The 16,583-nt window shown below is 56.7% G+C and overlaps 1 protein-coding gene across 1 annotated transcript; it reads right to left on the minus strand.

Moving 5' to 3' along the window:
• Positions 1 to 914: 914 nt before the first annotated feature.
• LOC311520450 (avidin-like) lies at positions 915 to 9,833 on the minus strand. The gene is made up of 4 exons (XM_084627901.1): positions 9,707 to 9,833; positions 5,203 to 5,413; positions 3,232 to 3,352; positions 915 to 1,349 (listed from the first exon to the last, which is right to left on the minus strand). The coding sequence occupies exons 1-4, from the start codon at positions 9,779 to 9,781 to the stop codon at positions 1,316 to 1,318; spliced, it is 441 nt and encodes a 146-aa protein (XP_084484027.1). The 5' UTR covers positions 9,782 to 9,833; the 3' UTR covers positions 915 to 1,315.
• Between the last annotated feature and the right edge of the window lie 6,750 nt (positions 9,834 to 16,583).

Genomic DNA, 16,583 nt, shown 5'->3' on the forward strand with positions numbered 1-16,583 from the left:
GGAGCGGATGCTCCTTTCTGTTGTTCCCACTTGGATTTGACCCTCCCATTTTGAAAGGGAACCTTTTGCCCCACCCGCCTCTTTTACTCTGTTGTTAGCCACCGTGGCATTTTTTCTTTGGTCCCCTTTACTATTTTTTTTATTTCAGGTGTACATTTGATTTGAGCCTCTATTATGGGGCTTAAATAGCTTCCAGGCAGCTTGCCGGCATTTCACGCTTGGGATGGTTCCTTTTCATTTCTGTTTCACTAGCCTCCTCCTTTTTGTGTAGTTCCCCTTTCTGAAGTTAAATGCTCCTGTGCTGAGGTTCTTTGGTATCCCCCCGCCCCGGCCCAATGATGTTACATTTAATTATATTATGGTCGCTATGACCGAGTGGTTCAGCTCTGCAGTGCACATGTTGGGCCAGGTCCTGTGCACCACTTAGGACTAAATCAAGAATTGCCTCTGCCCTTGTGGGATCCAGGACTGGCTGCTCCCCATGGGGGTGGAGCAGGTCCTGCTCCCCAAAGGCCTCCCTCCCCCTTTGGATTATTGGCCCAGTGTGTTAATGTGGGCCTGCCCCAGGGACTGACCCTTCCACCCTCTGCACCAGGGCCAGCCAGCCCCATGCGCCGTGTGCTGTTCAAATCCCAGGAGATGAGGTCAGGTCCCGCTTCAAGGCCTCTCCCTTCCTGCTCAATGGCGGGGGGCAAGGTTCCCAACTGCTCCAGTCAGATCCAAGCTACAGTGGGATTTTAGTCAGGGGTGGGTGGGAACACGTGACTTTGAATCTCCAGAGCTTTAATCCACAGGTTTTGCCCGTCCCTTTCCCCGTGCCAGGTTCCTCCGGAGCCTTATGCCTCCCGTGGAGAACAACACAGAACTGAGCCCTGTTTTTCCAGTGAAAAATGTTTATTTGGCTTCTGGTGCCTAGATCTCAAGGTGGGCGGCGCCGGATGCCCAAGACAAACGAAACCCAGGGCTGAGAGCGCTGGACAGGAACCTCCCGAGTGAGCGAAGGGCCGTTTAGCCGGGAAGGGCGTCTCCTTGGGGCTGTAAACCGGCTGCTGCATTCTGTATCCCGGCCATGGGCAGGGAGCAAAGGAGCGACCCAGGGGGATGAACCTGCCAAGGGGTGTCCCAGGAAGGGCCTGGCTAATGGGAGAGAATCCGGCACCTAAGGAACTAAACTGCAGCATGCGGGGGTGGGGACAGCGATTCTGGGGGGTCACCGGAGAGCGAGGGGGAGGTGGAGACAGAGACGGGCGATTCTGCAGCCCAGCAAACAGGGTCACCAGGCACCGTCGCTCCTCATGGATTCGCCCATGTTCCGTCACTTGATCCGGGTGAAAATGTTTGTGCCGACCCTGCGGGGAAGTGCAGAATTCATAGATTCGCAGAGTGACAGTCAGAAGTAAGGCTACAATTCTGTCAGGGAGGTCACAGATTCTGTGACTTTCCGTGACCTCCAGGACTTCTTCTGGAGCAGGGATGGAGCCGGACAAATTCCCATCAGAAATAAGGCCCAAATGTTTAACCCTTGGAGCAAGAGGCCAGGGCAGTGCTGGGTTCTCCAGCTGTCAGCACCGGGGTCTCTGGAGTGGCGGCTGGGGTGTGGGGAGGCACCAAAACAGCTGACTGGCAGCCAACCTTGGGGCCTCTGGGCAGTGGTCTCCAGCCTGCTGGAGCAGCGGCTGGGGTTGGGTCAGCCCCTGTGGGGCCCCTGCGGCAGGAGCAGCTGAAAGCCCTGGCAGGCTCTGTTTGTTTCTTTGTTTGTTGCAGGCTTCCATGAATTTTTGTTCATTGCCCGCAACCAGTCCCTGACTTTTACTAAAAATTCCTGGGACAGAATCTTACCCTTAGTCAGAAGGGACCATCAGCTCATCCAGGCTAAGCTCCTGTGTAGCACAGGCCAGCCACAATGCCCCCCGCCCCCCGCCCTGAGCCCAGTACCTCGTGAATGGCTGAAGCATCTTCCAGAAAAGCAGCCAGGTTTGAACTGAAGCCCGTGAAGAGCTGGAGAACCCAGCACTGCCCTGGCCTCTTGCTCCAAGGGTTAAACATTTGGGCCTTATTTCTGATGGGAATTTGTCCGGCTTCAGCTTCCAGCCATTGGTTCTTGTCCTGCCTTTCCCTGCTAGACTGAGCAGCCCGTCAGCGCCTGATATTTTCCCTCTGTGGTTTGTTCTCACCTGTTATTTGCCCAGCACAGACCATGCGCTCGGTGCTGCCCGATACGGGGGGAGGAGGGGGCAGAAGGGGCACAAAGTGCAACAGCCTCAGAAGGAGAAAAGACCAAAGAAGGACACCCCCTCCCAGGCCACCTGCCTGAGCACCGCTGCCTGGGGAAACGCCTCCTCCAGGCTCCACCTCGGGGGGGCACCCAGCCGCCCACCCCAGGGAGGCAGCGTGGCTGTGGGCACCCCGCACTGGCAGGGCCTCAGAGCCACCCAGCAGCACCCGGGGGGGGGCAGGGGCTCTGCAGGCTGCACATCCCCGTGGTGCTCAGCAGGGCCATTGGGGGCAGGGGCCCTCCAGCAACCACTGGCTCAAATCTCCCCTTGGTGCCCCCCGGGAGGTGCCCCCAGGGCAGGCAGCCCCCTCCCCCACTCCCCGTGGGCCTCTCCACAAGGCGGGCAGGGCCGTGGGGCACTAGCAGCCCCGTGAGGGGAAAGGTTCAGCAGTGGCAGGCATGTTTGGCTGTGTCATGGGGTAACTAGGCCTTTGCTGGGGCCCAGCCCAGGGTAACAGCAGGGAATGGCTTTGCCAGGGCTGCCCGAAGCCTCATTATCCATACTCTCCCAGTTCTTCCAGGTGCCCCAGCCGCCTGCACCCCCGGAGATGGTTCTGTTCCCAGGGGCTGCTTCCCAGTGACAAGCTGCCCCAGCCCACTCTCTGTTTCCCCATTAGTCTCTCACAGGCCTGGGGGGACTTGGCTCTGGCCGCCGGGATCACAGCCCTGAGGTGTGACAGGGCTCAGGGAACTCTGCAGCCTTGGGGAATAAACCTGCCTTCGGTTCACACCACTTCATCCTCCCCCAGCGAGACACTGGAGGGCGAAGGGTCCCCATGGGTTTGTGACTCTGGGCTGAGAGCCATGCCCTGTCCCCGCAGGCTGGTTTTCCTACATCTCCAGCGCTAGGAGCCCTTGGACCAGAGCCGGGATTCCAGCCCTGCCCTTGGCACAGAGACGGGGCCAGTCCCCGCTCCAGTCCTTCGCCCCTGGGCAGTCGGTGCCCAGTCACCCACCTGGTCGCTTTCCAGTCGTCGCCGGGGGAGCTGACCTCCTCACGCAGCAGCCACATGGTCTTCAGAGTTTCCTTCCCTTTATCATCCATGAAGCACTGGCCCACGAAGACGGTCATTGAGTCTGCAGGGGAACCCGACAGGAGTGAAAGTCAGCGAGGCCCCCGAGAAACAGAGCCCAGGGCCCAGGGAAGGAGGCGGAGTTGCTTAAAGCACGACTGGAGTGGACGGAACCGCTACAGAACAGGAGAAAGAGTCAGACATCGGTGGAGCTGGCAGCAGCACCGAGAGTTAAGGGTGCCCAAAGTTTTCCATTAGAAGACCCTGTTCTCAGTTGTTTATAACTTGCCTCATTTCAACAGTTCAGCTGAAGTTTCCCATGCCAGGCATCTGCCTCAGGCTGCTGAGGTTTGGGGTTCTTTTACTTCTTAACATAATATGGTTCAGCCATTTCCAAGAACAAGGTTGGGGGAAAATACGTTAATTTTGCCATGTTAAAAAATTCATACCACCTTCTCACTGGGAAGTTTGAGTGCCCCATGCTTGAGCTGGGACTCAACACTTGGCAGTGGGGGAGACTGGCCTTTGGCCAGCCCCAAGTTGGGCAAGTTACAAGTCCCTGAAAAGTCTCCCTTCACACATGCTCCGTAGACACTTGCTAGAGTTTGTCAGCTAAGTGCCCCCAAGATTCCCTGAGCGTGGGGCTGAGCGGGACTTTCCCTGCAATTGCCTCTTTGGTCCTGGGCCCCGGCACTGAGAGCGAGAACTTGCCTTTCCTGTGCGCTCACTGGCCCCCTGTTTTCCCCAGGCCGGGCAGAGGGATAGAGGGCGCAGCCTGTCTGCAGTGCAGAGGGGTGAAGAGATGCAGGACAGGGGGCAGAGTTGGCTGGAGGGGGCAGAGGGGTCAGGAGGGCAGATGAGGATGGGGCAGGGTGAGGAAAGGGTGGGATAGGAAGCGGGGGATAGGGGCTGGGGAGGGGCAGAAGGGAATGGGGAAGACTAATGGGATGGGGCTGGAGGCAGGTGCTGAATGGAAGTTCCTGCTTCAGGTTCTCCTGCTTCTCCTCCCTCCCTCCCCCCACCCCCCATGAGCCTTAAGGCTCCATCCCCACCCCTCAGTCTGCTCTGGATGGCTCCAGTTTGCACGCCCTCCTCCAGGCTCCCCTGCCACCCCTGTGTCTCACAGCCCCCGCGTCTGCAGGGGGACATACTCCTGCTGCCCCCACCCTCTGTCCGCTGCTTCGGAGCCCCCCAGGAGGCGGTTCCCAGTAATGGTTCCCAGCGCGTCTGCTGAGCAAGGCCTCGCACCCAGCCTGGGGAGGCCGACAAGTGCCCTGTGCGCACGGGATGGCTGAGCGCTGAGCCAGGGGCTGGGTCTGTACAGCGCCTAGCGCCACAGGGACCTTGGCACTACCTAATACAGACAGTGACTAACAGTTCACAGCAACACCGGTGCTGGGATGTGCACAGCTCTGGCAGCAGCCCTAGCAGGCTGCCGTAGACAAGCCAGGGAGGAGACAAAGCAGCTCGCAGTGTCCCCCAGGGCTCTCGTCCCCAGAGCACTTGAAGCCTCGCACCCAGCTGGGGAGGTGAAAGGGTCCCCGTAGGCAGGTGGAGAGGTGATGGGGAAGCTGCCCAAGAGCCCTCGGCAAGTCCCAGGCAGAGCCGAGGATGGACCCCAGGAGCTCTGACCACATGGCCTTGGAGACACAGCCCAGGGTGAGCAATGGGCCCTCCACCATGGGTCTGAGGCCGGGCCCCAGCCCTTTGGTTTGAGGTTGGTACATTTGTATCTTGTTTCCAGTCTGTTCAGTTCTGGCTCAGAGCCCCTGGCACTGGCCAAAGCTGAGCGTTAAGGGGCTGGAAGAGCAGAGGACGGTGCAGAGACTGGGCAGGGAAGTGTTTCAGCTTGGTTAGCACTGAATTCCCCTCCGTTCCCCTCCACCCCGGGCACTGAACCCTCGGGCCACGTACTTGAGAACGTCCAGCTCACGGTGAAGCCAAAGGTCAGCTGCTTCCTCTGGTTCGTGGGCTTCTGGGACCCCTTCAGGGGTGACACCCGGATGTGTTTGTCGGTGGCCGTCACTGCTGTGTGGTACAAACCGGTGAATCCCCCATCGGTGTTCACGGCAGAGATGGTCATGTTAGAGCCCAGCTCATTCTTCCACAGTCCAGACAGGATGCACTGAAAGAGGGACACGGTCAGCAGGATGGGTCCCTCCCCCGCAGCGCTGCAGGGCCCAATGCTCCCCTAGGCCATGCCCCTGAGAGCGCCGAACACGGGAGCCAGACCCACAAACAAGGAGAGGGACAGAGCATGGGTCTGTGATCGGATTCTCTGCCCCAAACCTGCAGGGAATGGCTGGCTCTGGGGTCAGATCCCTTCCTGTGCTGTGTTTTTCTCCTTGCACACTGTCTCCGGCTGTTCCCATTACCCACAGGAACACTCAGCCCCTCTCCAAAGCCTGCTCAGCTGATGGCTTCAGTGAGATCTCATGGCAGCGAGGGCCATGTCTTTAACTACAAGCTCACACGCTAGTTTCCCACAGGACCCATCTCATTCAGTGCTCGGTACAGATCTGCTCTGGGGCTGACCTGGGGCTGTGCAGGGAACCAGCCGTGGTCCGTAGGACCCCTGCCTCATTTGTTGCAGAAGCTGGAAGGTGCGAGTGACTGAGGCAGGGGACTGCAGGAAGAGAGAGGATGGTGTCATGGTGGAAGCTGAATGCTGCCCTGGAGATGAGATTCTGTCCCAGCCTCTGCCACACGGGTCTCGGGTGATGCTGGGCAAGTCACCTACACCAGCCTTTTCACAAAGAGCCCTGGTGCGCTCATTTTCTGGGCGCCTGACTCGAGACGATGGGGCTGAGATTTGCAGAAGCGCGGGGCGCTCACCCCTGCAGTCAGTGGGAGCTGGGCTTTGAGCGAGGATAGTGCTGTCAAACGCCAAGTTCACTGACAAACCAGACCCTCGGCCTCACAAATAGGACATCCAAAATGAGCCAACACTTGTGACAGATCTGGCCTTGACCTTGGCATCTCCGTTCCCCACCTGTAAAATGGGGACACTTCATACCATGGATTTTAGGGGCAGAAGGGCCCTGCAGATCACGAGCGTCCCTCCTGGCTGTGCTACAGCAGAGCTCTGAGGACGACGCCCAGTCTTGACTTTAAAACTCCACCACGTCCCTAGGTCAGGCATTCCCAAGGTTAATTCCCCTCCGTTAAAATTTTACACCTGATTTCTAGTCTTGTTCTGCCTTTGGCTGCTAGATCAAGTTGCTGGCTGGTTCTGAACTCTCTGCCCAGCGTATGGATTTCTGCTCCATGTTCCAGTCACCGCTAAGCCGTCTCTGTGAGAAACTAAATAGCTCGAGCTGCTTTCTCTCACCATAAGGCAGATGTTCTAGGCAAAGCATTCTCCTCGCTCATTTCAGAGCCCTTCCCAAGGATTTCCAGGAACAGAAACTCATGAATATTTGTAACCCACTAAAATACTCCAGGAAGAGCTACTTTGAGAAACCCAGGAGGACATGAGCAGCTCGGTGTTCCGTGCAGGCTTTAAACAGTGTGCAGTAAATGAAGCCCAGGGCCACACCGGAATAACGAGCATAAAAGCAAATATGGCATAACAAGGCATCCAATGAGCCTGTGTGCACCGACTGGGCAGGGGCCGGGCTGTGACTGTGGAATTAGAGACTGTAGCATGGAGCAGATGAATTCAGGTTGTCTGGGCAACCTGGTATTTCCTAACTTTTGAGTGCTTGACTTTTTCTTACCAGTCTCTTAACATTGTTTTTTTTGGTATGTTCTATAAATCCCTGGGGAGCCCTTCCAAGGAGCCCGTGTTCCGTTTTGGGCTCCCCACTTCAAACCAGACACTGCGGGAGTCGAGGGGTTCGCAAAGGGGTGACAAGGATGGGTAGAGATGGAGCGGGGGAGACAGAGAGGTGACAAATAAGAGCTAACATGACAGAGGGACACATGATAGTGACTAGGACAAAGGAGGTTCCTGGGTGCTGCTGCTCATTCTCATAACACAGGAACATTACATAAAACTGAAAGGCAGCAAATTTAAAACTGATCCAAAGGAAATACTTTCTCATACTCTGCACAGTCTGTGGAACTCTCTGCCACATGATTTCATCAAGGCCACAAGCTTAGCAGTGTCCAGAAAAGGCTCAGATGTTTCTATGGTGAATGAAACCAGACTGAAATAGAACAGTAACGATTAAAACACATACAAGTTTTGGGAGGACTCTGACCCCTCCTGCTTCTGGGCAGGAGTGCACCCCTGACTGCTGGGGTCAGGCGGAAGCCCTTCTGGGGCACTTTAATCCGGTTACTGCCTCCTCCATGCTTCCACACACCTTCCTCTGAAGAAGCTGGTATTGACTAGGTTTGGCGATGGGAAACTGAGTTAATTGGCCCATGGAGGAATCCAGGCTCGGAATTCCCGCATGCCCAATTCACCCTGCTCTACCCTCGCACAGGCCCAGCCACAGGATCCTGGTGCCAAACACCCTGAAGGTGACCAGTAGCCAGAAAAGGGGGTGTCATGCTATCAAATCGAAGGGAGTCTTGTGTCCCAGTGCTGAAGATTGGGAGCTTTGCAGAGCCGAGCCTGCTGCATCTGGCCCCCTCACACTGTGCGTCTGCTTACCCAGCTGTGTCTGCTGGCTGTGACACGGCTCCCCCAGCTTGCTCTGGGTTTTAGGGCACCCCAAGCACCGCACTGCCCATTGTCACACATTCACGGGGGGCATTTCCTGCCCCGCCCCTTTGCCCACCCACTGCGACATTCTGCTCCCGGCTCCAACATCTGCCGGGCACCCCGGGAGTTCTTTCCCGTCACAATAAAACAACAAACCCCAGAGCCATTCCTGTCCCTGCCCTTTGCGGGAGGGGGAATCTCCCCACTGGGACGTGCAGCGGCTCAGTCCAAACGCTGCTGCAAGAGATGCTGCTGCTTTCCCTTGAGAGTAAAATCGCGGCAGGGGGGAAATTCCCTACCCCCCTCTGGCCTCCGCAAGACTCATTTCAGTGTCTGACCCCATTGCTCCTCGCCCCAGGTTGTCACGCCATCCTGCCCCAAGCAAGAGCCCCCTGCCCCGGCCCAGAGCCAGCGCCCAGCCCCCTCGGCCCCTCACCCTGCCCCACCTGAGACGTCCCAGAGCCAGCGCCCAGCCCCCTCGGCCCCTCGCCCTGCCCCACCTGAGACGTCCCAGAGCCAGCGCCCAGCCCCCTCGGCCCCTCGCCCTGCCCCGGCCGGAGACACCCCAGAGTCAGCGCTCGGCCCCCTCGGCCCCTCGCCCTGACACGCCCCAGAGCCAGTGCCCAGCCCCCTAGGCCCCTCGCCCTGCCCCACCTGAGACGTCCCAGAGCCAGCGCCCAGCCCCCTCGGCCCCTCGCCCTGCCCCACCTGAGACGTCCCAGAGCCAGCGCCCAGCCCCCTCGGCCCCTCGCCCTGCCCCACCTGAGACGTCCCAGAGCCAGCGCCCAGCCCCCTCGGCCCCTCGCCCTGCCCCACCTGAGACGTCCCAGAGCCAGCGCCCAGCCCCCTCGGCCCCTCGCCCTGCCCCACCTGAGACGTCCCAGAGCCAGCGCCCAGCCCCCTCGGCCCCTCGCCCTGCCCCACGTGAGATGTCCCAGAGCCAGCGCCCGGCCCCCTCGGCCCCTTGCCCTGACACGCCCCAGAGCCAGCGCCCAGCCCCCTCGGCCCCTCGCCCTGCCCCACGTGAGACGTCCCAGAGCCAGCGCCCGGCCCCCTCGGCCCCTCGCCCTGCCCCACCTGAGACGTCCCAGAGCCAGCGCCCGGCCCCCTCGGCCCCTCGCCCTGCCCCACCTGAGACGTCCCAGAGCCAGCGCCCAGCCCCCTCGGCCCCTCGCCCTGCCCCGGCCGGAGACACCCCAGAGTCAGCGCTCGGCCCCCTCGGCCCCTCGCCCTGACACGCCCCAGAGCCAGTGCCCAGCCCCCTAGGCCCCTCGCCCTGCCCCACCTGAGACGTCCCAGAGCCAGCGCCCAGCCCCCTCGGCCCCTCGCCCTGCCCCACCTGAGACGTCCCAGAGCCAGCGCCCAGCCCCCTCGGCCCCTCGCCCTGCCCCACCTGAGACGTCCCAGAGCCAGCGCCCAGCCCCCTCGGCCCCTCGCCCTGCCCCACCTGAGACGTCCCAGAGCCAGCGCCCAGCCCCCTCGGCCCCTCGCCCTGCCCCACCTGAGACGTCCCAGAGCCAGCGCCCAGCCCCCTCGGCCCCTCGCCCTGCCCCACGTGAGATGTCCCAGAGCCAGCGCCCGGCCCCCTCGGCCCCTTGCCCTGACACGCCCCAGAGCCAGCGCCCAGCCCCCTCGGCCCCTCGCCCTGCCCCACGTGAGACGTCCCAGAGCCAGCGCCCGGCCCCCTCGGCCCCTCGCCCTGCCCCACCTGAGACGTCCCAGAGCCAGCGCCCGGCCCCCTCGGCCCCTCGCCCTGCCCCATACCTTTCTCGCTGAGGAGACCCCGAGGGTCACCAGAGCCAGGGCGAGGAGCAAGGAGAAGGCGACTTTCCCCATCATCTCTGGGAGTGGCAGGCACCTGCAGACACCAGGTGAGTCTCCCTCCAGGGACTCATGCCTGGGGCTCCCAGTCAGGCCCCTATTTATAGCTCCAGTGACCTCACTCGTTGGCAGTGCCAGGTATTGAGCAAGTGCTGGCTTTTGAAAGTTGTTTTTCCTGCAGTGGGACCTGAAGTTCCCAGAAGCGTTTGCCGGTGACCGGCCATGTGACGCCTGCCCTGCTGGGCTGCTGGTGGGAAGCGTTTGGCCGCTCGCTGGATGGGCCCCTGTGTGCCAGGTGGGGCCAGGGGGGCTGATGTGAGCGCAGCACGCAGTGGGCGGTGCTGGCCTGAGGACCCCGGCTGGGCTATACAGAGCGTGGCGCTCTAGGGGCAGGAGGGCCCCAGGGGGGAGCTCCTGGCCTGGGGGCAGCAGGCTCCATGGGGCAGGGGAGGTTCAGTTTGAGGGATGCTCTCACTTGGCACCACACAGAGGTCCCTGGCTCCGGGCACAAGAAACTCTGGGAATCCCGGCAGGTTGCAGGGAGGGTCTCTGTCCTGCAGCTTTGGGCTCCTTTGAACTTTCAGCTCCAAGTCAGACTGGGCCCAAACCCTGTGACCCAAATGCCGGGAGCCCAAGTCTCCCAACCTGAGCCCCCTGCACCCCAAGTCTCCCACCTGAGCCTCCTGCAGCCTGAGCCCCAAACCTGAGCCCCCCCAGCCTAAGCCCCCCATGCCCCGGTTTCTCTTGTCTCCAGTCCTGCCATGGGCAGCAGGCTGCTCGGAAGGGCCCTTGCCAGGCCCTGGCGGCCTTTCTGCCCTGGCTCTGGGAGGCGCCAGCCTGTATTTGCCCCCTTGTTGTTTGAGGGGCTGCAGCTGCTGTTACTGTCAAGCCGAAGGTCAGGGCGACCCCCAGGGATGGGCGCTGGCCCTGCTGCCTTGCGGGGCTGGGGTTGGCCCTGCCTCTGGAGGCTGTGGATTTGTGCTGGAAATGGCCCACCTTGATTATCATACACTTTAGATAAGCTATTACCAGCAGGAGAGTGGGGTGGGGGGAGGTATTTTTTCATGCTTTCTGTGTATATAATAAGATCTTCTACACTTTCCACAGTATGCATCCGATGAAGTGAGCTGTAGCTCACGAAAGCTCATGCTCAAATAAATTGGTTCGTCTCTAAGGTGCCACTAGTACTCCTTTTCTTTTTGCGAATACAGACTAACACGGCTGTTACTCTGAAAAGAGTCTGTTGTTGCTCAGGAAAGTGTTCCTCTAGAGCAAGCCCTCGGTGAAGAGGGTAAGGGCAGAATTTCTGGGAAGGGTGAATTGTTGCATAGAAAAGCTCTCGGGAAAGGAATCCTCATGGAGTCTTTGCAAGCAGTTTACTGCCACTGAAGGGTGTGAAAGTGATTTAATCAAGAAAGTTTCAGTTCCTAACAGCCAGAAATTTTCTGTTGTGACTGAAGCCACTGACTTTCCTGTTGAAAGACCCAGTGTGGAGAGCTTTGAGAAGGTCTCAGATGGAGTGAAAGCTGTTAAGAAAGTTAAACAGTCCTCTAACCAAGTGGCTGGGTTTGGCCAGCTTGTTGGGGAGACAAGGTTGTTGAGAGAGGACTGTCTCCGTGCTAGGTCTGTAAGTGAACAGTCTGTGGCCCAGGTGAAGAGGGTGCTGGGCTGCCTCAAGGAGACAGGACTGCCGATAAAAGCTGAAAAGTGTAAGGTGGAGATAATCAGAGAGTGGCCTGTTCCCCAGACCAAGAGACAGGTCCAGACCTTTATTGGGATGGTGGGGTACTACTGGAAGTTTGTATCCCACTTGAGCTCCCCAGCTGCCCCATCGCTAAGCTATGTGAGAAGGGGAAGCCAGAGGAGCTGGTCTGGACCGAGCAGTGCCAGAAGGTGCTCTGTGCATTGAAGGAGGCTGTTATCCAGGGCCCGGTAAATCTGGTAAACCCCGACTTTGCCAAGGCCTTTATAATGTTCATGGACGCTCAGACACAGGGCTGGGTGTGGGGCTGATGCAAGCCGATCCTAAGGAATGGGAGAGATGCTGGAGCATCCATGGAAACGTTGGTGGAGTCGAACTTCCCCAGGTCACTGGCTAAAGTGACCCTGCTCAGTTCAATCTCGAAGGGGGGAGAGATGTGAAGAAGCAGGACTGTTCTTAATGTTTCCTCTGAATAGTGTGGGGGTGCCTCAGTTTCCCCTAGGCAGTTCTTAAGTATCTAGGTGGTGGGGTAAGGGTGTACGATCGTTGCAGAGCCCTAGAGGGCAGGTGTGTGCAGGGGTCTGGACACAGAGAATGGCCGACACCCTGTTTCCTGGCCACTGATGGCCTGGGCCCTTCCCCCCTGCAAGGTGAGAGCTAAAGGGTTGGAGAACAAAGGAATCAGGTGCCCTCCTGGCCCGGGAAACGGACAAAGCCCAGGGGAGGAGGGGCTGGAGGGAGTTTCAGTTTGGGGCTGGCTGGGACATGGAGTGAAGGGCAGACGTGGTTGTCTGGCTCACTGCCCCCCAAAATGGACCCAGCTGAGGGGTCCTGTTCTCTGCACCTACAAGCTCTGTGTTAGACCATGTTCCTGTTGTCTAATAAACCTCTGTTTTACTGGCTGGCTGAGAGTCCCGTCTGACTGCGGAGTTTGGGGGCAGGACCCTCTGGCTTCCCCAGGACCCTGCCTGGGCAGACTCGCTGTGGGAAGCGCACGGAGGGGCAGAGGAGGCTGAATGCTCCGAGGTCAGACCCAGGAAGGTGGAGCCGGGGGAGCTGTGTGTCCTGCAGACAGGCTGCTCCCAGAGAGGAGACTTCCCCAGCGTCCTGCCTGGCTTCATGGGGAGCAGTTCCAGAGCATCGCCCGGGGACTCCGTGACAGTCACAACTAGCTCTTTTTCAGGAACTGGCTGACACATTTCTGAGAAAAAACAACGAGGAGTCCTTGTGGCACCTTAGAGACCAACACATCGATTTGGGCATAAGCTTTCGTGGGCTAGAACACACTTCATCAGATGCATGGAGTGGAAAATACAGTAGCAGGTATAAATATATAGCACATGAAAAGATGGGAGTTGCCTTACCAAGTGGGGGGCCAGTGCTAACAAAGCCAATTCAATCAGGGTGGATGTGGCCCGTTCCCAACAGTTGACAAGAAGGTATCAACAGAGGGAAAATTAATTTTGTAATGACCCAGCCACTCCCAGTCTTTATTCAGGCCTAATTTGATGGTGTGTAGTTTGCAAATTAATGCCAGTTCTGCAGTTTCTCTTTGAAGTCTGTTTTTGAAGTTTTTTTTGTTGAAGGATGGTTACTTTTAAATCTGTTATTGAATGGCCAAGGCGATTGAAGTGTCCTCTTACTGGCTTTTATATGTTACCATTCCTGATGTCTGATTTGTGTCTATTTATTCTTTTGCGTAGAGACTGTCCGGTTTGGCCAATGTACATGGCAGAGGGGCTTTGCTGGCACATGATGGCATCTATCACATTGGTAGATGTGCAGGTGAACGAGCCCCTGTTTGCGTGGCTGATGTTGGGTCCTCTGATGGTGTCGCTAGAGTAGATATGGGGACAGAGTTGGCAACAGGGTTTGTTACAGGGATTGGTTCCTGGGTTAGTGTTGCTGTGGTGTGGTGTGTAGTTGCTGGTGAGTATTTGCTTCAGGTTGGGGGGCTGTCTGTAAGCGAGGACTGGCCTGTCTCCCAAAGTCTGTGAGAGTGAGGGATCGTTTTCCAGGATAGGTTGTAGATCGTTGATGATGTGCTGGAGAGATTTTAGCTGGGGGCAGTACGTCATGGCCAGTGGTGTTCTGTTATTTTCCTTTTTGGTCTTGTCCTGTAGTAGGTGATTTCTGGGTACCTGTCTGGCTCTGTCAATCTGTTTCCTCACTTGCATGAGAGGAAAGTGATCAGGAACAGCCAGCATGGATTCACCAAGGGAAGGTCATGCCTGATAATCTAATCGCCTTCTATGATGAGATTACTGGTTCTGTGGATGAAGGGAAAGCAGTGGATGTATTGTTTCTTGACTTTAGCAAAGCTTTTGACACGGTCTCCCACAGTATTCTTGTCAGCAAGTTAAGGAAGTATGGGCTGGATGAATGCACTATAAGGTGAGTAGAAAGCTGGCTAGGTTGTCGGGCTCAACGGGTAGTGATCAATGGCTCCATGTCTAGTTGGCAGCCGGTATCAAGTGGAGTACCCCAAGGGTCGGTCCTGGGGCCAGTTTTGTTCAATATCTTCATTAATGATCTGGAGGATGGTGTGGATTGCACTCTCAGCAAATTTGCGGATGATACTAAACTGGGAGGAGTGGTAGATACGCTGGAGGGGAGGGATAGGATACAGAAGGACCTAGACCAATTGGAGGATTGGGCCAAAAGAAATCTGATGAGGTTCAATAAGGATAAGTGCAGGGTCCTGCACTTAGGACGGAAGAACCCAATGCACCGCTACAGACTAGGGACCGAATGGCTAGGCAGCAGTTCTGCGGAAAAGGACCTAGGGGTTACAGTGGACGAGAAGCTGGATATGAGTCAGCAGTGTGCCCTTGTTGCCAAGAAGGCCAATGGCATTTTGGGATGTATAAGTAGGGGCATAGCGAGCAGATCGAGGGACGTGATCGTTCCCCTCTATTCAACATTAGTGAGGCCTCATCTGGAGTACTGTGTCCAGTTTTGGGCCCCACACTTCAAGAAGGATGTGGATAAATTGGAGAGAGTCCAGCGAAGGGCAACAAAAATGATTAGGGGACTGGAACACATGAGTTATGAGGAGAGGCTGAGGGAGCTGGGATTGTTTAGCCTGCAGAAGAGAAGAATGAGGGGGGATTTGATAGCTGCTTTCAACTACCTGAAAGGGGGTTCCAAAGAGGATGGCTCTAGACTGTTCTCAATGGTAGCAGATGACAGAACGAGGAGTAATGGTCTCAAGTTGCAGTGGGGGAGGTTTAGATTGGATATTAGGAAAAACTTTTTCACTAAGAGGGTGGTGAAACACTGGAATGCGTTACCTAGGGAGGTGGTAGAATCTCCTTCCTTAGAGGTTTTTAAGGTCAGGCTTGACAAAGCCCTGGCTGGGATGATTTAACTGGGAATTGGTCCTGCTTTGAGCAGGGGGTTGGACTAGATGACCTACTGGGGTCCCTTCCAACCCTGATATTCTATGATTCTGTGATTCCCCAGGTGGGTATTGTAGTTTTAAGAATGATAGAGATCTTGTAGGTGTTTGTCTCTGTCTGAGGGGTTGGAGCAAATGCAGTTGTAATGTAGAGCTTGGCTGTATACAATGGATCATGTGGTGTGTCCTGGATGGAAGCTGGAGGCAGGTAGGTAAGTATAGCGGTCAGTAGGTTTCCAGTATAGAGTGGTGGTTATGTGACCATCGTTTATTTGCACTGTAGTGTCCAGGATCTCTTGTGTGGACTGGTCCAGGCTGAGGTTGATGGAAATTGTTGAAATCCTAGTGGAATTCCTCAAGGGCCTCCTTCCCATGGGTCCAGATGATGAAGATGTCATCAATATAGCGCAAGCAGAGTAGGGGCATTAGGGGACGAGAGCCGAGGAAGCGTTGTTCTAAGTCAGCCATAAAAATGTTGGCATACTGTGGGGCCATGCGGGTACCCATAGCAATGCCGCTGATCTGAAGGTATACATTGTCCCCAAATGTAAAATAGTTATGGGTAAGGACAAAGTCACAAAGTTCAGCCACCAGGTTTGCCGTGACATTATCGGGGATAGTGTTCTTGACGGCTTGTAGTCCATCTTTGTGTGGAATGTTGGTGTAGGGGGCTTCTACGTCCATAGTGGCCAGGATGGTGTTATCAGGAAGATCACCGATGGATTGTAGTTTCCTCAGGAAGTCAGTGGTGTCTCGAAGGTAGCTGGGAGTGCTGGTAGCGTAGGGCCTGAGGAGGGAGTCTACATAGCCAGACAATCCTGCTGTCAGGGTGCCAATGCCTGAGATGATGGGGCGCCCAGGATTTCCAGGTTTATGGATCTTGGGTAGTAGATAGAATACCCCAGGTCGGGGTTCCAGGGGTGTGTCTGTGCGGATTTGATCTTGTGCTTTTTCAGGAAGTTTCTTGAGCAAATGCTGTAGTTTCTTTTGGTAACCCTCAGTGGGATCAGAGGGTAATGGCTTGTAGAAAGTGGTGTTGGAGAGCTGCCGAGCAGCCTCTTGTTCATATTCCGACCTATTCATGATGACGACAGCACCTCCTTTGTCAGCCTTTTTGATTATGATGTCAGAGTTGTTTCTGAGGCTGTGGAATGGCATTGCGTTCCACACGGCTGAGGTTGTGGGGCAAGTGATGCTGCTTTTCCACAATTTCAGCCCGTGCACGTTGGTGGAAGCACTCTAGGTAGAAGTCCAGTCTGCTGTCTTGACCTTCAGGAGGAGTCTACCTAGAATCCTTCTTTTTGTAGTGTTGGTAGGGAGACCTCTGTGGGTTAGTATGCTGTTCAGTGGTGTTGGAAATATTCCTTGAGTCAGAGACGTTGAAAGTAAGATTCCAGGTTTCTGCAGAACTGTATCATGTTTATGGGGTCAGTGGAGCAGAAGGAGAGGCCCCGAGATAGGACAGACTCTTCCGCCAGGCTAAGAGTATAGCTGGACAGATTAACAATATTGTTGGGTGAGTTAAGGGAACCACTGTTGTGGCCCCTTGAGGCATGTAGAAGTTAAGACAGTTGAGTGTCCTTTTTCCTCTGTAGATGTAACCCTTCTGCCCGTCAGAGTTGGCAGCAACAAGGGCCGGGTTCAATATCTAGGGGATTCATTCCAATAACACAATGCAAACCGGCTCGAGCCCCCCGCACAGTGACCTGGGACAAATC

Source organism: Lepidochelys olivacea (genome assembly GCF_965140295.1).
Source record: "Lepidochelys olivacea isolate rLepOli2 genome assembly, chromosome: 5".
NCBI classification, from domain to species: Eukaryota; Metazoa; Chordata; order Testudines; family Cheloniidae; genus Lepidochelys; species Lepidochelys olivacea.